At 44.8% G+C, this 20,933-nt stretch overlaps 1 protein-coding gene across 3 annotated transcripts in view; it reads left to right on the plus strand.

Annotated features, from left to right (window-relative positions):
* HAUS3 (HAUS augmin like complex subunit 3) overlaps positions 1-20,933 on the plus strand; it is a 147,688-nt gene that overhangs the window by 88,663 nt on the left and 38,092 nt on the right. For all 3 annotated transcript variants that reach the window (XM_072948033.1, XM_072947998.1, XM_072948005.1), the window contains 3 exons: positions 5,333-5,390; positions 6,339-6,416; positions 7,331-7,445. In XM_072948033.1, coding sequence (XP_072804134.1) covers positions 5,333-5,390; positions 6,339-6,416; positions 7,331-7,445 — 251 coding nt within the window. The remainder of the gene's footprint in view (positions 1-5,332; positions 5,391-6,338; positions 6,417-7,330; positions 7,446-20,933) is intronic.

Consider the following 20,933-nt stretch of genomic DNA (forward strand, 5'->3'; position numbering starts at 1 on the left):
CCTAAAATTTGTGTGGAACAACAAAAGACCCCAAATAGCCAAAGCAATCTTGACGAAGAAGAATGAAGCTGGAGGCATCACTTGCCCTGATTGTAAACTATATTACAAACCTATAGTAATCAAAACAATATGGTGCTAGCATAAAAACAGACACATAGATCAACGGAACAGAATAGAGAGCCCAGAAATAAACCCAAGTGTCTACAGTCGGTTAATCTACAACAGATATATGTACAAGAATATACGATGGGGAAAGGACAGCAGTCTCTTCACTCAGTGGAGCTGGGCAGACTGGCCAGCAGCACGCAGAAGAGTGAAACTGGATGCTTGCCCCCCCCCCCACGGAGTCAGCTCAGAGTGGGCGAAAGGCTCGAGCGCAAGTCCCGAAGCCACAGGATGCTTCGAAGGAGGCATCAGCGGCAACTCTGTGACCCTGGTCTTCGCGATGAGTTTTTGGATCTGACACCAAAAGCAAAGGCAACAAAAGCAGGAGTAAACAAGCAGGACCACCTGAAGCGAATGAGCTTCTGCGCAGCAGAGGAACCATTAACAACAGGCAGAGGCGACTTGCCAGATGGGCAGATGTCTGCAGAGCGCATATGTGATAAGGAGTTAGTATCCAAAATATGCAAAGAACTCATGTAACTCTGTAGTAAACAAACCAATTTGAAAAATGGGCAGAAGGTCTGAGTGCACATTTTTCAAAAGAAGACATACAGATGGGCAACAGGTACCTGAAAAGATGCTCGATGTCAATAGATCATCAAAGAAATGCAGACCAAAACCACCATGAGATACCACCTCTCACCTGTTAGAAAAGGCAGGAAACAACAAATACCGGAGAGGGTGTGGAGGAGAGGGAGCCCTCACGCACTGTTGCTGGGCGTGGAAACTGGTGCAGCCACCGTGGAAACCAGTACGGAGGTTCCTCAAAAACCTGAAAACAGAGCTACCGTATGATCCAGCAACTCCACTGGGTGCTTATCTGAAGAAAATGTAAACATTAATTTGAAAAGATATGCGCACCCCACGTTCATCGTGGCATTATTTACAATGGTCATGACATGGAAACAACCTAAGTGTCCACTGATGGATGAATGGATAAAGAAAATGGATAAAATATTATACATATTATGCAGTTATGGAAAAAGAATGAAGTCTTGCCATTTATGACATGGATGGACCTTGAGGGCATTATGCTAAGTGAAATAGATATGACAGAAAAGGATAAATAATGTATGATCTCACTTACATGTGGAATCTTAAAAAAAATGAACTCATGCACATAGAAAACAGGTTAGTGGTTGCCTGACGAGGTAGATGGGGGGGTGGGGGGTGAAGGGGTCAAACGGTGCAAATTTCCAGTTACGAAAGGAATCAGTCATGGAGACGTAATGTACGACATGGTGGCTATACTTAATAATACTGTGTTGCGTATTTGAAAGGAGCTAGGAAAGTGGCTCTTGAAAATTATCACAAGAAAAAGTATGGGGACAGATGTCAACTGGACTTCTTGTGGTGATCATTTTGCAATATCAAATCGTTACATTGTACGTGTAAAACTAATACAATGTTCTGTGAACGATACCAAAGAATTTTAAAGGAGAGGAGAGCCAGGATCACCAAGGAGGGTCAGGTGGCCTGTCTGGCCCGCTGTGGTCTTCCTCTCAAAGCCCATGATCCCAGTCTAACCATGAGAAAAACAGCAAGCAAATCCCAGGGGAGGGGTAATCTGCCTGACCTATACTCCTCAAAACAAGGTCATGAAAGACATGAAAATCTGAGGCGCTGCCACAGCCAAGTGGAGCCTAAGGACACATACGACTGAGTGTGATGTGGTGTCCTGGTTGGGGTCTTGGAGCAGAAAAAAGGACATCAGGTGAACATTGGTGAAGTCCAAATAAAGTATGGAGTTGACAATAATGTATCGACATTGGTGTCTTAGTTGTGTCAAAACACCCTAGAAACAGGAGATGCTCGCAATGTGGGAAACTGGGAGAGGGGCATGTGGGGACTCCCTGTGCCACCTTCCTAACTTCTCAGTGAAACTCTTACAACATAAAAAGGTTATTTTTATTGAAGAAAACACTCAGTATAATAGAAAATTCCATAGATGTTTTTGGTGCTCTGCATCAAAATGTTCTGGTTCTACATTAAACAGCTGATTTATTTAATTTTAATAACTCTTCTCTCTAGACATATTTGGGACACTTCATAAATGCATTTCTGGTTGAAAATAGTTTGCTTTTTCTCATTCAGCGACTTTAGTTTCTCTAGCCTGCAGTGAGCGCGCCGCACTCTTACCTGGCTGTGTGGGGCTGCCTTACAGGGACTGCCCGTCCTCTTCTGTCCCTGCAGCTTGACAGTGAGACAGCACTCACGGTGGAGGGTCTCTGCCCTAGTCAGATGCCAAAGCTGTCATTCCTGCCTCAGCGGGTCACTGTGGACAGAATGGCCGGCGGGGTAACAGAGAAGAAGAGCATTTGAGATCAGTGGGAGCCCCTGGGGGGTGGTCTGGTACCTGTCGGCAATGGGGGAGGGAAAAAGAGCCAAAACCTTCAAGTGCCTTCTTAGGATGCGCTCTTCTGTACGGTCAAAGGACAAAATACACATTTTAACTTTCCTTAAAATGTTCAAATTATGGAACACAGTTAACAAAGTGTGCCAAATAAGTTAGATATTTAATGAAATTTCTCTCATTCTATTATTTATTATACTGTAAAACAAAAAATGGCATTTAATTAAAAGCTTCCTTCATGTTCATTTAAAAATGATCATCTGAAGATAATCAATTTACACTTTACTGCCTTCTGAAGACAAGTAGGAAACTTAACTTATCCCTTTTTCTGTCGGTAAAGCAACTTGCATTAAGACTGATGTTCTAGGTGTTGGGGGGGATAATTTTAGCAATCGTGTGCTTGTTTGCCAGATGACCCTGGTGTCAGGATGTGCTTGCCAACAGCTTGCCAGCTGGGTGCATGAGTTACAGCCTGGTCTGACCCTGGTTTGACATGCTGTTGGATAGAGAACACATCCTGTTTTGTACAGCTTTAGACACCAGAATTAATGAAAAAGAGTACATTTTGTAGATGTTCTTTATTAGGATTAGAAAAGTCCCTTCTTTTCCCGGTTAACTGAGATATTTTAATGTGAACGAGTGTTGGGTTTTGTCGAACTCGTTTAATGTTCTACTGTGATGATGGTGTGTTTTTTGTCCTTTATTCTATCTGATGTTTTATGTTATTTTTGGATTGTAAACCAGCCTTGCACTTGGGAGATAAACCACACTTGGTCACGGCATGTGCCCCGTTTTGCATGTCACTAGATTCAGGGTGCCTGTGTCTTGTTGAGGATCTTTGTGTCTGCTTATGAAGGATATTGTGTTTGGTGTCTGGCTTTGGCGTCAGGGTAAGACTCGTGGAGTGAGTCGGCAAGCTCCTCACTCCGCCGTTCTGGAGGTGCCTTCCATTGCTGAGGTTTCCTGGGGCTCTTTGTATATTTTGAATCCACTGTGATTTGCAGAGAAGTTTGATGGAGTCCAGCTTTTTGCTGCTTCCTTTCGTGGACCACGCTGTGCTGTCGGTGTGTATCTAGCACAACATTACAACGATTTTCTCTTAAGTTTTCTTCTAAAAGCTTCGGAGTTTTACACTTTACATTTATACTTATGATCCGTAAATTATAGAGTTGGCTTGTTAACAGCTATGAAAAATCCTGCTGGCATTTTACTGGGATTATACTGAATTTATAGATCAGTTTGGGAGTCATTGGCGTTTTAATGTTGAGTATTCTAATCCATGAACACAGTGTAGCTTTCTGTTTATTTAGGGGTTCTTTGATTTCTTTGATCAGGATTCTGTAGTTTTCAACATACCGATTTGTACCTAAATACATCCTGGGGTGCTGTTATAAATGGCATTGTTTATTTCTTTTCAGTGTCCAATTAGTCATTGGCACTACGTGGACGTAAAATTGATTTCTGTGCATTGACTTTATGTTGATGCTTTGGGCAACGTACTTACTAGTTCTGAGAAGCGTCTTTGTAGCTTCCATGGGATCCTCTATGTACAGTCACATCTTCAGTGAGCAAGGTCCATCTGTTTCTTCCGTTGCACTGCATGCTTTTTTTTTTTAATGTCTTTTGTTTGTTTGTTTGTTTGTTTTGTGAGGGAGGTAACTACGTTTATTTATTTATATTTGGGGGAGGTGCTGGGGACTGGACCCAGGACCTCGTGCATGCTAGCACCCGCTCTGCCCCTGCGCTGTGCCCTCCCCCCGACACTCAGTGCTTTTTATTGCCTTTTCTTGCCCTGTTGAGCTGACCAGGACCTCCGGTCCGGGCTGGCTAGGAGTGTTGGCAGTGGACACCCTTGCCTATCCCTGGTTTTAAGGGGAGTACGTTGACTGCTCCGCTGTCAAGGATGACGGCAGCTTTGGGTTTTGCCCCCACCCTCCTGGCCCTGTCGGAGGCTCCCTCCTGTTCCTGGTTTGCTGAGAGGAGTTCTTCTCATGAGCGGATATTTAATTCTGTCAAATGTGTTTTCTGTTGAGATGATCAAGTGACTCTTCTTCTCTAACCTGTTAGTGCGGGGAGCGGCAGTAATGGTTCTCACATGTTGAGCCAGCCACGGCTGGCACTGGGGGACTGAGCCCACTGGGTCGTGAGGGACTGTCCTGTTGCTGGATTTGACTTGCTGGTATTTTGTTTAGGATTTTCGTGTCTGTATTCATGAGGGACATCGGTCTGTAGTTTTCTTTTCTTGAAATGTCTTTGTCCGGTTTTGTTATTAGGATATTACTGGCCTCATAAAATGACTTGGGAAGTATTCCTTCATCTTCTGTTTCCCGGCAGGGATCGTGTAGAATGGGTACCATTAGCAAACACTGAGCCAGAGAGCAGTACCAAGTGCCGAGAGCAGCCGTCTTGGTTAGAGCGGAGGCCCCCAAATAGCCGTCTTAAAGTGCGTGTTTAAAGGAAATTAAGGACACAGATTCCACAGAACCCTGCGCTCAGCATATTCTCTAGGAACGTTAAGGTAGCTAAGGTCGTAATTCAGGCTCCTGAATCACTGTACACAGTTATGATAAGGGAGAGTCTAGAGTCATAAAGAACTGTTCTCATGTTTGCTGACAGTACTTGGTTTACACCCACCAAAATTATCTTTCAGTATTACTTGTATTGAGTATCAATACACTTATGCGTAATACACTGGCATTAGTTATTTTGCTAAAATTTAGTAAAATGTGACACATTTTATATACCATTAAATGGTTCAGATTAAGTTAGGAGCAGATTTTTTAACTGAAGCAATTTTCCTCTTCTTATTAACAGAATATCCAAGGTATCTCCAAGCACCCAATTCAAATAACTAAACCTCAGAATTTTAAAGGTAACACATTTCTTTCTATTTTGCTAAAATCTTGGGTAACATTTTTTAAAAACCTACGAATGTTTGTAATTGCTTCTCTATATAACTAACTGCTTTTCTTTCCTGAAATTCCCCTCTGAATGTGCATGACCAGGATTTAAATGTACATTGAAAAGTAAAACTCAGCTGTGTGATGTGGTGCCTCCCTTTCAGCAGTTCATAAGTTAAAATAGAGGGTAATTACACAAGGGGAGCGGCTCCCTCCTACCAACCCTCCCCCACCGTCTTCCCAACACAGGAAAGACAGACATACAATAGAACTGGCTTCTATTTAAGTCTGAAAATTACTGGAAATGTTTATAAAAACATAGTAACGCTCTCCTTTCTCATAAGCTATTCCACCGTAATGCCGACGGTTAAATTTCTGAAGAAGATAAAGGTCCGATGTGAGCAGAGTAGGGCTCTGTGCCCCCCCCACCGCCCTTTGCTTGGGAGCTGCTGCTTCCCGAGGGCCACAGCCAAACAGCGAAGCGAGGAGCAGTCTTGGTTAAAACACTCGTAGTCGCGCTTAACCAGGACCATGGAGGGCGAGCGTGAGCGGCTTGGCTTCCCACAGCCCTTTAAAGTCCTCCCAGTGGAACATCTTGGGACGTGTGCTTCGCCGGAGGAGAGCTTCCAGGCAGTGAGGCTGGGTCTCTGCGTGGCTCTTGCTGGAACACAGCCACATGTCAGTGCCTGGCCTTTTCTTCATTAAGAGTTCTAGAGAGAACAGGAAATGTTAGCAACAGAAAGTCTAGTGTACTTCCAGCAGTAACACGACACTTTAAAATTACAGTAATAAAAATACTCAGAAAAATCAGAGATCTAGGCTCTTAACTTTCGAATGACGTTTAAGTAACTTTGTACGAGGAGTAGCTACGAACCCGCTCATGACCAAACTCACCGAGTACTCTTGAAATAACGATTCAGGTAAAGAAGACGAAATCCTCACCATCTCTCCGAGGACCGCGTTTGTTTCATCCGAAGGCCGCACCTTCCTATCAGCAGGTACGTGTGAGCCGTGGCAGGGTGTGTGTGTCCTTGGAGCTCACTTAACGTGAGTCATATAGTTCAGACTCTTGAACACTGAGTGATTCAAAGGTGCGTGTAGAACTCATGCTTTAAATCCTAAGGCAAATATTTACATGAAGCACAGATTTCTTATGGGCAGGAAGTAAGAACAGGCAGGCTTTCTGGGTCCCTTCACTTTACCACGGAGACCCCAGCCGCGCCTCCCCGTCCCGCTCAGTTTGCCCGCCCCCGCACCGGCCTGGGCACCTCGGGCGCTACAGCTTGCTCACCTGCCGCAGCTGCTTTGGTCACTCTGCTGTCCTCCAGCAACCGCCAGCCCTGCCTGGACCCCTTCCCCCGACACCGTCTCGCAACCCCTCCACCTCTGTGCCACAGTGCGGACACCCCTTTCTTGATGAGGTGTCCGCTGCCCTTTTCATAACAGCACCTTACCCACCCACACTCAGCCCTGAGCCTCCCCACCCTGACCTCTTTTCCACTCCCTCTCTCGCCGTCTAGCGTACCAGATGTTTCACTCCAGTTGCCTCCCTCTCCTCAAATATAGGCTCCACGTGAGAGGGACTGTTGTCTGTTTTGTTCACTAGTGGACCCCAAGCACACAGCCCGGCACACAGTAGGGCCTTTCTAAAATTCTGACATACAGAATGAAGCGGTGAATAGATACAGCCCACCCTGGAGGCACTGCCAGCCCCACGAGGGCAGAAGAGTTCTCTTGGACTTTGAGACACAGGGATGGCCAGGAGCCCTGAGGCCAGAGGGCCCTGCAGGTGGGAGGTGTGGATGTTGACCTTGATTCGTTGGGGAGGGAGGGTCGAGCTTCACCAGGGGAGGTCGCAACAACGAGGGACATTGTGGGTGACCTGAGTTAAGCAGAGCTCTCTATCTGACAGACTTTTTGCAGATCGAGTTGCGCATCCTTGCACACTTATCTGGGGATCCAGAACCTCTGAAGTTATTCCAGGACTCGGAAAGAGATGATGTATTTTCTACCCTGACTTCACAGTGGTAAGATACATGAGCTCATAATATTATCAGATCCTTAGGGATGCTGACATGATTTCAAAAGCCTGAAGTTCTTCCAAAAGCTCTTTTCGTAAGAAAGAAATCATGCATTTCTCTAGTAGTTACTCTTTTGGAAGAGCAGAGAACTAGGATGCCAAGAGGTTCCTAATTGTGAAAGAAATGATCGCTCTTCACCACTAGAAGAGAAGCCAATCGCTGCAGAAGGGAGTAGAAGTATCGAACAGTGAAAGGTGCAGGTCCCGCCTTCCCCCAGATGACAAAGCCCAGGGCCCGAAGCAGCCCGAGGGGGAAGTCACTGAGCCCTCCTGTGCGCTGAGGTGCAGAACAAGTCTGCACTGTCTCCCTGCTCGTCCTCACTGCCGGTCATTATTGCTTGTTGGAATAAACTTTGCCTACTTGGGCTTTTCTCCTTTCAGTTTGAGGCCTGGAACTCCTCCCGTCTGGGACAGTGATTGCCTTTCCTCAGGGTGTGGTGGGTGCTGAGGCCCGAAGCCAACAAGAGCAGCTCAGGCCCTGCCTGAGCACCCCCCCGCCCCGCCCCAGCTCACAGGCTCTGCGGGGATCGTGCCCGCCTGCGGCACAGCCCTGACCCATGCCTCCAAGTCCTGGCGCTTCCTCCAGGCCCGCTGCTCCCAGGGAAAGGCCCTTCTCCTTGGTGTGCACCACTTATTCTTTTTAAAATTAAGATATAATTCACACACCATAAAATTCACCCTTTTACAGTGAATTCAGCGGGTTTTAGTCCATTCGCAAGGTTTTGCAACCATCATCGCTGTCCAGTTCTTGAACGTTTCCATCTCCCTAAAGAGAAACCCTGTTCTTCTGTCCCCCGTGGAAACCACAAGGCTGCTCTGTGTCTCCACATTCGTCTGTTCTGGACGTTTCACGTTAATGGAATCATACGGCGTGTGGCCTGTCAGCGCCTGTCCCCTTTCACTGAGCCTAACGCTTCCAAGCTTCCTCCAGGTCGAGTGCATGTCAGTACTTCATTCCTTTTATGGCTGAATAATATTGCATTCCGTGGAATGATGTATTCTTTGTATTTCAGCATAAACAAACAAATGATACTCCATTTGCTTATCCATTCATGAGCTGGTGGGCATTGGGGTTGTGTCCACCTTTGGCTGTTGTGAATAATACTGCTATGAGCATTCATGTACAAGGTTTCATGTGGAAATAAGTTTTCATTTCTCTTGGGTAGATACCTAGGAGTAGAATTTCTGTGTCATAGTAATTCTGTGTTTAACTTTTTAATGTGGTAAAATGACCTAACATAAAATTTACCATCCTAACTATTTTAAAACGTACAGTTCAGTGGTGACTGTACTTAATTTACTGAGGAACTGCTGAACTAGATTCCCAAAAAGCGGCACCCCTGTACACCCACCGGCAGAGTGTTGGCTTCTGATTTGTCCACCTTCTCACCAGCACTTCTCATTGTCTGCCTTTTGCTTGCAGCCATCCTCGTGGGTGTGAAGTGGGGTCTTTGTGGTCCGGATTCACGTTCCCTGATGACGGCCAGCGTTGGGCGTCTGTCTTACTCTCTGTCTCTGTCTCTTTCCCTCCTCTGCACCTTTACCCAGGTGCACCTGCCAGGGCCTTGCTCACGCAGCTTTCTCTGGGTGCTTCCTCCCGGAAGATGGGCCTTCTTCGGTCTCACTTTCTCTCCAGTTAGGGTATAAGAGAACGGAATTTTTAAGGCATGTGATAGATTTAATAACCCCCCTGCCCTCTCTCCAGAGGTGAGAGAGGTAGGTGATGGTTCCGACTTGGTCAGGAAGAGTATTTTGCTTGTTTGGTTCACACCTGGGCTTTGCTGCCACCTCAGTGCTTTGACGGAGCAGCACTCTGTGTACTCTCCTCTACGGCGTGTGGCAGAGTCTGTCTGTGATTCAAGGCGAGTGTCTGTGCGCAGATCACCAAGCACGTTCTTTGTTCGATGGGCCCAAAGCTACTCTGACTGCTGCTAAACAAGTGTTACAGCAAAACACTTCCGCCAAGGCATCAGGCAAAGGGTGCAGCTGGAGCAGTGCCAGGAGGGAAGGCGCAGCCCCACCCAAATGCTCACGTCAGAGATGAGGAGAGACCTTGGATAAATCACCTGACTTTCTAGCTCAAGAACCTGAAAAAAGGGAATAAGGAAATAATGAAGATAAGAGCAGAAATCTGTGAAACTGAAGATGGAAAATCAATAGAGACAATGAATGAAGCACAACCCAATTCTCTGAAAAATCAATAAAGTTGATCAACTCTAGCAAGACTGACAAAAATTAAAATAGGCAAGACACAAAGCATCAGCGCCAGGAGCGGAGCAGAGGGCGTTAGCAGGGCCTCCGCAGCCGTCAGAGGGGCCGCAGGGCTGCTGGGAGCAGCTTGACGCTCAAAGACCCAGCGATTTAGGAGAAACGGACCGGTTTCTCGAGAACCACAGTCAAAACCCAACTAAGGTGAAATAGGTAACCTGGATAGTCCTGTAACTGTTAAAGAAATTGAACTTGTAGTTTAAAATTTTCCGAAAAGGAAATCCCCAGAGCCAAATGCCTTCCAAGGAGTATTTTACCAAACAGTTAATGAATTAACACCAGTTGTATGCAGCCTCTTCTGGAAAACAGAAGAGGAAGGAATACTTCCCAGTCACTCTGTGAAGCCAGTGTTACTCTGATACTAAAACCACTGAGAGTAAATACAAAATGAAACAAAGCAAAACCCCTCTACAGACCACAATCACTCCTGAACTTAGATGCAAAAACTCTCAGCAAAATATTAGCAAACCAAATCTGTAACTGTGTCTGTAAGTAATTACACACTGTGTCCCAGTGGGATTTTATTCCAGGTGTGCAAGGCTGGTTTAACATGTGTAATCCACCAGGTGATCAAGCTAAAGAATGAAAATAATTATATCAATTGACCAAGACAAAGCATTTGACAAAATGCAATTTTCATTCGTCATGAAAATTCTCAGTAGCAGTTTAGAAGGAGAGGGAACAACCCCAGCTTGACAAAGAACGTCTGTACAGCCTGACAGCTAATATCATGTTTAATGGTGAAAGGCTGATTCTCTCCCCCTAAGATCAGCAACAACTTATTAATACTGAACATTGAAGTCCTGGCCACTAAATAAGGCAAAGAAAAGAAATAAACAGTATACAAGTTGGGAAAGAAGAAATAAAACTGTCTCCATTTATAGATGATATGGTTGTCTATGTAGAAATTCTCAAAGAATATATAAGAAAAAAACCATTTTTTAACTCCTAGAACTAATAAATGAGTTTAGCAAAGGTGCAAGACACGGTATCACACGTAAAACTCAATCGCATTTCTATAAACTGACAACAAACATGCATAAGTTGAAATGTAAAATGCAGTACCATTTACATTCACTGCAAAGATAATGAAGCACTAAAGTATTCAGTCGGACAATATATATATAGGATCTGTGTGTCTAAAGTTACAAAATGCTGATGAAGGAAATCAAAGAAGATCTGGTAAGTGGAATGACAGTGTGTGTGCATGAAATGGAAGACTCAACAGGGGAAAACTGTCAGTTCTCCCTAAATTGATCCGTAAGTTTAACGTAATCCTTGGTAAAACCCAAGCAAGTTTTTTGTGGACATAAGACAAGCTTATCCTAAAATTTAGATGAAAACACAGGCCCTAGAAGAGCTAAAACAATCTCGACAAAGAGTAAAGTGGGAGGAATCAGTACCTGATGTTAAGACCTAGCGTGCGATCGCCCGGAGAGCGTGGTGCCGGCAGGGGAGACACACAGACCAGCGGAACAGAAGGACGGCCAGGACCGGACCCTCACAGACGAGCTCGGCTGGTTTCTGAGAAAGGCACGAAGCTCCGGGCAGGAAGCAATCCGCTTCGGGTTCCTGTTCAGCTGGTCACTCACGAAGGGGCTTGAGAAGCTCGCTTCTGCACCCGGTCCTGTGTCTGCCTTCCTGCGTTTTATTGTCTTGAACTAGATTTGGGGAGAACTTCAAAAATAAGACGCTTTTGATGTTTGCACGATGGTGGCCCCTAATCCCCTACCAGCGCAGCAATCCAGCACTTGTGACTTATACTGTAATTAGTTGCTTTGGAAATGGTTTTTATGTTCCAAACAGAGGACTGGAATGGCACGTGGTAAAACAGCAGCAAGATCAAACACACTCTTAAGAATGTTTCATGTAAATGCCTTATTTTTTTGAAGCACAAAAAGCAAAAAGGCAATTCGATGTTATTTTCTGAGATATTTAGTAGCATTTTCAGAGAGTAACAGTTTTCTTGAACAACCTTTGAGAATATGTAGATTGTATACAAAAATGGAGGCTCGGAAGAAGTCTTAGAGATGCTCTGCGAAGCTATGACGTGACCGATGAAAGCCTGGAGCCCAGCGCGCTGGGCCGGCCCGCGGGGTAGCGCAGAGCCGCGTCCGGGGCTCAGAGCCGCCTGCTCCAGCGCCAGCGTGTCCTGGTGCCCGCGGAGGACGCAGCCGGTCTGCACTGAGGCGGCCTTCCTCGCAGGAGTCATTACGTATGTGCCCAGTCAGGTGGTTTCCTAAAAGTCTTACAAAGTGCAGATAAAAAGCATTTCTTATCTGTTGTACATCCACCTCAACATTTTCAGACTGAAACTTAAAAAATGACTGTTCACTGCAGAATATACTAGTTTTTCTTCTGCTTAAGACTTTTCTTGGGTGCTTTTCTAAGCTGTTCCCTCGTAAAGCAGGTGTGGTGCTGGGGGCCGCTCCCCATCCCCGGGGGAAGGCGGTGCTTCCCTACCTGGGAGGTGGCAGACTCGGGCGTGTGGCTTGCTCTGGCTAATAAAATGTACGCAGAAGTGACGTGTGTCTCCGAAGCTGAGGCTTTCAGAAACTGCACGCGGCTCCTCTTGCTCTGTTTGTTCACTGTGGCCGCAGCTGCACAGTTGACAGAGGCCGCGCTGTCATCCTGCGATACAAACGGTGGACCAGCCTGTGACGGAAGGCTGGTGAAGGTGAGAGAGAAAGCATTCTTGCTGTAGGCAGTGAGGTTTCAGAGTGCTGCAGAAAGGCAGGGTACCGTGGCCCGCCATGGTGTCTGCCAGACTTGGTGCCAGAAGTAAGGGGCTGCCACCGTGAACCCCAAAACACGTGGCACTGGCTTCGGGGCCAGGTGGCAGGAGATGCTCGGGGCCAGTGGGGAGATGTTTATTGGAGCCTGGAGGGTTTACCTGGTAAACTGTGTAACATTTGATAAAACCGCCCCCCGTGGTCACTTGTGAAGCGGGTAATTCCCTGCGGAGCTGAGCCTTGGGCAGAGTGGCCAGCAGGGCGCTGGAACCCACTTCGGTTGCTGTTGTCTGCATGCGACAAGGTACTGTGAGAAACAAACTCGGAAAAGAACTGGCCGGTGTTGCACGTCAGAATGGGAAGGAATAAGGAGATGCCAGAAAATTGGAGTTTTACACCTTTGTATATAGAAATGATTCTCGTGCCCAACCAGCAAAAGATGAATTTGAAAAGCGCTTTGAGCAACAAGGCCAATTGAAACACTGCCTTTAACAAATTAAAGGTATAGTTTCAATGCCCACTGTTCACGTTTCTGAAAGAATTAGCGTAGCATCCATAAATCCTTACGGTTAGACAGCATGGCTCTGGAAAGAGGAGACGAAGGGTAGCTTTCCTGCAGGTTTCAAAGCTTCAGACACCTGTGGTGCAGTCTGGACAGAGGATGCGTCTGTAAATGAGGTGTGGGTGTGTCTGTGGGCACATGCAGCCGACTGGAGTCAGATAGAACGGATGGTGCTTTCTGAGAGCTATGCTTCCCCAAGAGCCCCCAGCCAGGGCTAAAAGACACTGATTGCTTGAGACCTAAAGCAAACCTTGGGCGCCATGTTTTCTATGGCCAAGAAGCAGTCTGAGACATATGCTCACTCCGCCAAGGAAAGAAAGTCCTTCAGTGCCCGCTTACATGTGGCCAAGAAAGACAGCGGACAAGGCAGTCCTGGCAGTGGAGCAAACGGCCTTGGAAAGCAAGGGACTGAGCAAGGGCCTCCCCCACCTCGAGAAGGCCCCTCAGCACCTGCCCAGTGAGACTGCAGCTGCCGTGGACCAGTGGTGCCCACGTGTCTCCCACCCCTCCCCTTTCCAAATAGGAGCATTTGCGTGGTCATCCTGTCCCTGCCCCACCACTGCATGTCACATGTGTGGAGTGAAAGGTGGACTTGACCTTTTAGTTCACTGGCCTCCAGATCAAGAGGAGTCCCAACGGGACCTGATATGAAGATGATCACAAAACCCTGAAGCCCCATCAGGTGAGACTTCGGATCGTCTCCCTCGGCAAGGGGGAGGCAGGCAGACACGTGCGATCAGAAGGGTGGGCAGTGGTAGAATGTGTTATTGTCTGGAAGCATTTGTTACTCCTCCGTAGAGGAAGCCTGCGCTTCCTTGCTCGTCGACTCAGGCTTGGCCACGTGACCTGCAACCAACGGCCTGTGAACAGAAGTGATGCTTGTCACAATGGGTGAAAATTTAAGAGCCAGCACATGGTTATGCCTGTTTTCCTCTTCCTCTGCCATGGCGGCCGTCAGTGTTCCAGAGGTAGGCTGGCTCTACTCCTGGATCACAGAACACAGGTTCCACGGGGCAGAGCCTCGGCTCACCCATGGTGCACATGCCACATGAGCAAGAAGGGAGCCCCTGTCTGTGTCAGCCTCTGAGCAGAGCCTGGCCTGTCCTTACTGTGCAGCAAAGAGGCAGCCACTCGTTTTGTCAACATTTATTTATGTTTCTGTAAAAGATGAGTCTAAATACCGCGTCTTACCTGCTTCGTTACTGAGTTGTGCTGGGCTTCAGTAATCTCGGAGTAAGCGGATGAGCGTTGCAGAGAATCATATGAGTGCTCCGGGTACTCTCGGCGGACTTTCAGTGACACCTGAGATACTCTCTGCCTGGAAGGCCAGCTTCGTAGGGCAGCTCTGTTGCATTGCCGCTGAAGACTCTCCTGGGAACATCGTGGCGTAGGGACCTCGTCGCCCGGCCACGTGGTGGTGGAACCAAGTTCACAGCTGCACTCCTTTGAAAGTTAGTGCGACTTCACTCCCCCTCCCCCGATGCACACCTTGTCCTGTGCTGGAGTCTATGTTCTGAAACATAGCTACTTTGGTTTTCTAAATTTGTAATTCATGAGAAAATTAAAAGATGAATTTCTAGCTAAGATATAAAAAAATGACAAGAGCATATTGCTCTAACCCTAACAATCAAACCAAGATAAGTAGACTATAAAATCGGTTTTTCTAAACTCACCAGAGAGCTGAGGATACAGCTAAGTCAGCAGAGCTCCAGAAAGTGATGAGTCCTTCGCCGAAAAGAAGCAGCTCCTGGCTCCCCTCACCCCCGGTGGAGTGGCAGGAAGGAGAGGCCAGCTAAGCCTTAATCACACGGGGGCTGGAGTGACAGGATTCCAAAAAGCCCCAGGTACAGATTCCATCATTCATCAGCTCATTCCCATGAGTCCTCACGAAGTGTCTAGGGCCAGAGCTGGGGGAAGGGCAGGGCAGCTGAGACAAATCGACCCAAGGTGTTCTGAACCGTCATCTGCTAAGGGCTGCTCTAGGGCAGAAGCCTGAGAGAAAGCCCTCCAGGACGCCTGGCAGAGGCCCGCTCCCTGGTGCGGAAGCTGGGGTGGGGCTGAAGGGCACACTGTTCTTCTTAGCAACCCAAAGAGCGACCAACCACCACTCTGTGATGTAAAGAGAGATCTTCCGTGGCCCGAAGCACTGACAGCTTAACTACAGAGCTCCAGGAAGCCCTGCAGTTGTGCCAGTTCTCAGACTCTAGACCCCTCAGAAGGGAAAAATGTTTGGCCCCACTCTCAAAATATTCCAAACCAACAGTGAACTGAATCAAACTAAAATTGCAATAAAGTCCAGACCCAGCCCAACCACAGATCAAATTGACTGCTCCCAACTCTAATACCCGACATAAGAAATGGCAGGTCGTTTTTAGGAAGTGAGTATTTACTTAAGTCTCTACTGTCCTTTTATGCAAAATGTCTAGCAAATAATTTTTTTTTAATTTTAAGAAAGACCTAAGAAGAAGTAAGAAAATACGAGTTTTGACCAAGAAAGTAAGCAAACAATAGAAGTCAGCCAAAGAGATGGCCCAGGATTGGAACTACCAGAAGAAATAACTTTGAATTATGATAAAAAAAATACTAAAGGATCTAAATAAACAGGTAGACAATATGTGTTGAGATGGCTAATTTTAATAGAGATGTGAAAACTATAGAAAGAATGCAAATAGACTTGTAAGAGATGAAAATCCAGTATCGAAACTGAAGAATCCATTGTTCAGCTTCACAGCAGACTGACTCAGTATAGGAAAGAATCCATGAGCTTGAAGACAGGCCAACAGAAAGTGTCCAAAATGAAATATAAAGAGAAAAGAAGTGATAAACAAAGAGAGTCCAAGATCAATAGTCAGATCAGTCAATGTCAAATGGTCTAATCTGTGCAAATTTGACATCTCACAAGGACAGAGAGAATGAGGTGGAAGAAATAGTTCAAGGTATAATGGCTGGGAACTTTCCCAAATTGATTAAATAACCCAATCTACATATTCAAAATGCTCAACAAGGCCTAAATATGTTAAAAACAAAGAAAGCTGCACATTAGGCACATTGAAGTCAAATCCATGAAAACCAAAGATAAAGAGAACCTTGAAAGCCACCAGAGAATGTACAAAGAACAATACAAATTACAACTAACTTTTTCGAGAAACAGCAGAGACCAGAAGATACTGGAACAGCCTTACCATGCTGAAAGAAACACTCAGTCTAAATTTCCATGTCCAGAAATTAGCTTTCAAAAATTAATGCAAAATGGAGACAATTTAAGATTTACAGAATTTTAAAGAATTTGTCTCAGTAGACCTGCTCTACTAGAAATAGTAAAAGAAATTCTTCAGGCTCAAGAGAAATGATACCACATGAAACTCTGGGTCTTCAGGAAGGATAAAGAGCACCAGAATAGGTAAATATCAGGGTAAGTATTAAAAAAAAAACTTAAGCTTTATTTTACATAGTTTATTTTATATATGTTTTATATAGTTCTATAGGTAGCATCTATATAGTTTTGAATTCTTGAAAAGATTTAAGGTTTTTTTTTTAAGGTTTATAGCATAGAAGTAAAATATAAGGCACTAAAAAGTACAAAAGGTGGGAAGGGGAGTAAATGCAGTTGCACCATTTTCAGGTCCTTTACACTGTTGGTCAAGTACTGTAATATTATTTAAAGGTAGACTATGATGACTTAAGGATGCATGTTGCAATTTCTTGAGCAGCCTCTAAAACAATTCCAAAAGAAGTATAGCTTAAAAAATCAATGGAGGCAACAAAATGGGATATTAAAAAATACGTGATTCATCCGAAGGAATTCAAGAAAGGAGAGACGGAACAAAATGCAAGTGGGGTAAATGAAAATCAAATACTGAGATGGGAAGCTTACACTGCAAAACAGAGAGTGTTACTAGAAATAAAGAGGAACATCTCATAGTGAGGGAAGACTGATTCATCAAGGAGACGCACAGTCCTCTATCTGAATGTGCCTAATAAGAGAATTCTAGAATACCTGAAGCAGAAACTGACAGAAGTAAAGAGAGAAATAGGATTTTCATTTCATTCATTCATTGAAGAAGTCCTACTGTGTTTCCCAGAAGGGAATTTTTTTTTTACATTTTTTATTGAGCTATAGTCATTTTACAATGTGGTGTCAAATTCCAGTGTAGAGCACAATTCTTCAGTTATACATGAACATACATACATTCATTGTCCCATTCTCTTTTGCTGTGAGCTACCACAAGATCCTGTATCTATTTCCCTGTGCTACACAGTACAATCTTATTTATCTATTCTTCATTTTGAAATCCCAGTCTGTCCCTTCCCACCCGCCGCCCCCTTGGCAACCACAAGTTTGTATTCTATGTCTATGAGTCTGTTTCTGTTTTGTATTTATGTTTTGTTTTGCTTTGCTTTGTTTTGTTTTAGATTCCACATATGAGCGATCTCATATGGTATTTTTCTTTCTCTTTCTGGCTTACTTCACTTAGAATGACATTCTCCAGGAACATCCATGTTGCTGCAAATGGCATTATGTTGTCAGTTTTTATGGCTGAATACTATTCCATTGTATAAGTATACCACATCTTCTTTATCCAGTCATCTGTCGATGGGCATTTAGGCTGTTTCCATGTCTTGGCTATTGTAAATAGTGCTGCTATGAACACTGGGGTGCAGGTGTCACTTTAAAGTAGGGTTCCTTCTGGATATATACCCAGGAGCAGGATTCCTGGGTAATATGGTAAGTCTGTTCCTAGTCTTCTGAGGAATCTCCATACTGTTTTCCACAGTGGCTGCACCAATTTACATTTCCACTAACAGTGCAGGAGGATTCCCCTTTTTCCACATTCTCCCCAACGCTTGTTATTTGTTGTCTTCTTGATAATAGCCATTCTGACAGGTGTGAGGTGATATCTATTGTGGTTTTGATTTGCATTTCCTGAGGATTAGTGATGTTGGACATCTTTTCATGTGCCTGTTGGCCCTTTGCATTTCCCTTTTGGAAAATGTCTATTCAGATCTTCTGCTCATTGTTTTCTGTTTGTTTGTTTGTTTGTTTGTTTAATGAGGGGGGTAATTTTGTTTATTCATTGATTTCTGCTTGGAGGAGGTTCTGGGGATCTTGAACCCTTCCCCCCTGCCCATTGTTTAATCAAGTTGTTAAAATGTTCTCCAGCTCTAGTAACGTGTCTTGGCGTAAAGCCTTCACTGTCTGATCCCTTCCACACAGGCTTTTTTGGTTAGTTTCTTTATCATAGATCTTTTTTCCATCTTTTTACTGTCAACCTTTCTGTGTTTCTGTGTTTGTGGTGTATCTTTTCTAGGCAGTGTTTTTAAAATGTAATTCAGTCCGAAAATCTTTGTCTCTAAATTGGAGTGTCTTGCTCACTTACACATAATGTAATTACTGGTGTGTTTAGCTGTATCTCCTCTAAGTATTGTTTTCTAATTGGCCTACTTTTTTTTCCATTTTTCAGTTTTATTAGGTAGAATTGTTACAATTTGATTGCAAATATACAATATATTGCATGTAAATACATATATACAATATACTGCACATATTTTGTAAATTTACATATATGTACTGTTCATTGTTTCTGAGAATGTTTAGTGATTTAGCTTTTTAAGCTTACATAGTTATCAAAGGAATAAAGCCAACCATAAAATAAGAATTAATTCAAAAAGATACATACACCCTGCTATTAACAGCAACATTATTTATAATTATCAAGACATGGAAGCATCCTAAGTGCACGTCGATAGATGAATGGATAAAGAAGGTGCAGCATATATATGTAATGGAATACAACTCACTCATAATAAAGAAGAATATTTTGCCATTTGCAGCCCTTCGTTCACTTTTTTTTCACCTCAAAAAACAGAATTTTATAACTGGCATAAATATTTCCATTGCATCAAAAATAACAAAATACCTAGAAATAAACTTAACCAAGGAGGTTATTTATACTCTGAAAACTGTAAAATATTGATGAAGGAAATTGAAGGAGATACCAAAGAAATGGAAAGGTATCTTGTGCTCTTGGATTGGAAGAACCAACATTATCAAAATGGTCGTACTGCCCAAAGCAATCTATGGATCTGATGCAACCCCTGTCAAAATACAACATTTTTTCCAGAATTAGAGCAAACAGTTCCAAAATTTATATGGAACCATAAACAACCCAGAACTGCCAAAGCAATCTTTTGCAAGTCTGTTTTTTTCCCTCTTTCTTCTTTTAGTTCTCTTTCCTTAATGGTTTGATGACTAGAGAAGGTCCTTTAATGTTTGTTGTAAAGCTGGCTTGGTGGTGCTGAAATCTTTTAGCTTTTGTTTATCTGTGAAGCTTCTGATTTCTCCATCGAGTCTGAACAAGAGCCTTGCTGGATAGAGTGCTCTTGGTTGTAAGTTTTCCCCTTTCATCACTTTGAACATATTGTGCCACTCCCTTCTGGCCTCTAGAGTTTCTGCTGAAAAATCAGCTGATAACTTTATGGGAGTTTCCTTGTATGCCATTTGTTGCTTTTCTCTTGCTAATTTTAATACTTTCTCCTCATCCTTATTTGTCCGTTTGATGACTGTGTGCCTTGGCGTGCTCCTCTTTGGGCTGATCCTGTGTGATACTTTCTGCGCTTCCAGGACTTGGGTGCCTGTTTCCTTTCCCAGGTGGGGGCAGTTTTCGGTTATTATCTCTCCAAAAATTTCCTCAGGTCCTTTCTCCCTCCCTTCTCTTTCTGGGACCCCTGTAATGCGAATATTAGTGCACTTCATGTTGTCCCAGAGTGCTCTTGAACGATCCTCATTTCTTTCATTCTTCTTTCTTTTTTCTGTTCTGCAGTAGTGACTCCCACTAATCTGTCTTCTAGCTCACTGATCCGTTCTTCTGCCTCATTCAGTCTATTCTTGGTTCCTTCTGGTGTCTTACTCATTTCAGTGACTTTACTCTTCAACTCTGTTTGGGTATTCTTTATATTTTCCAACTCTGCTAAAAACCTTGCTCTGTGCATCTGTACTCCTCTTGAGTTCTCTGAACATCTTCACCATCATTACTTTAAACTCTTTCTCGGATAAACTGCCTGTCTCCTCATCACTTAGTTCTTCTTCTTAACCTTGGCCTGGGAGATTCTCCTCTGCCGCCTCATACTGTTTATCTTTCTATGTGTATTTTTAGGTAGGTTAGCTAGCGTTTCTCGACCTTGGAGAGGTGGCCCTCTGTGGGAGACATCCTGTGCATCCCTGCAGTACACTCCTCTTTTGTCAGGCAAGGGCCAGGGTCCAGCAGGTCCCAGGTTAGAGTCTGGCCTGTGTTTGTGGATTCCTTCCACAGGCTTTGGGATTGTTGTTTTCTTATTTCTGGTATCTCCTCCCTGGTGGATGAGGCTGGACTAGGGGCTAATGCAGGTTTCCTGGCAGGAGGAGCCGGGGCCTGCCCACTGCTGGGTGGAGCTTGGTCCTGGACCTCTGGTGGGTAGGGCCGTGTCTGGAGGCTCAGGAGGCCTGCTGCTGGGTGGGGCTGTGCTCCCACCCAGTGTGCTGTTTGGTCTGAGGCTTCCCCACAGGCTGTTGGGTGGCGCTTGGTCTTGGTGCTTATGATCTAATCAAGATGTCAGCCTCCAGGAAATCTCATGTAGATGAACACTCCCAGAATGTCTGCCACCAGCTTCTATGTCCCCTGAGTGAGCTGCAGCCATCCATCCCTACAACCCCAGGAGACCCTCCAAAACCAGCAGGCAGGCCTGTCCCAGGTTCCTGTGAAATCACTGCCTCTGCCCTTGGACCTGGCGCACGTGAGATTCTGTGTATGCTTCCCAAGAGAATGAAGTCACTGTTTCCCCAGTCCCATGGGGCTCCTGGAGCTACGCCCCACCGGCCTTCAAAACCAAATACCCT

Source organism: Vicugna pacos, chromosome 2 (genome assembly GCF_048564905.1).
Source record: "Vicugna pacos chromosome 2, VicPac4, whole genome shotgun sequence".
NCBI classification, from domain to species: domain Eukaryota; kingdom Metazoa; phylum Chordata; class Mammalia; order Artiodactyla; family Camelidae; genus Vicugna; species Vicugna pacos.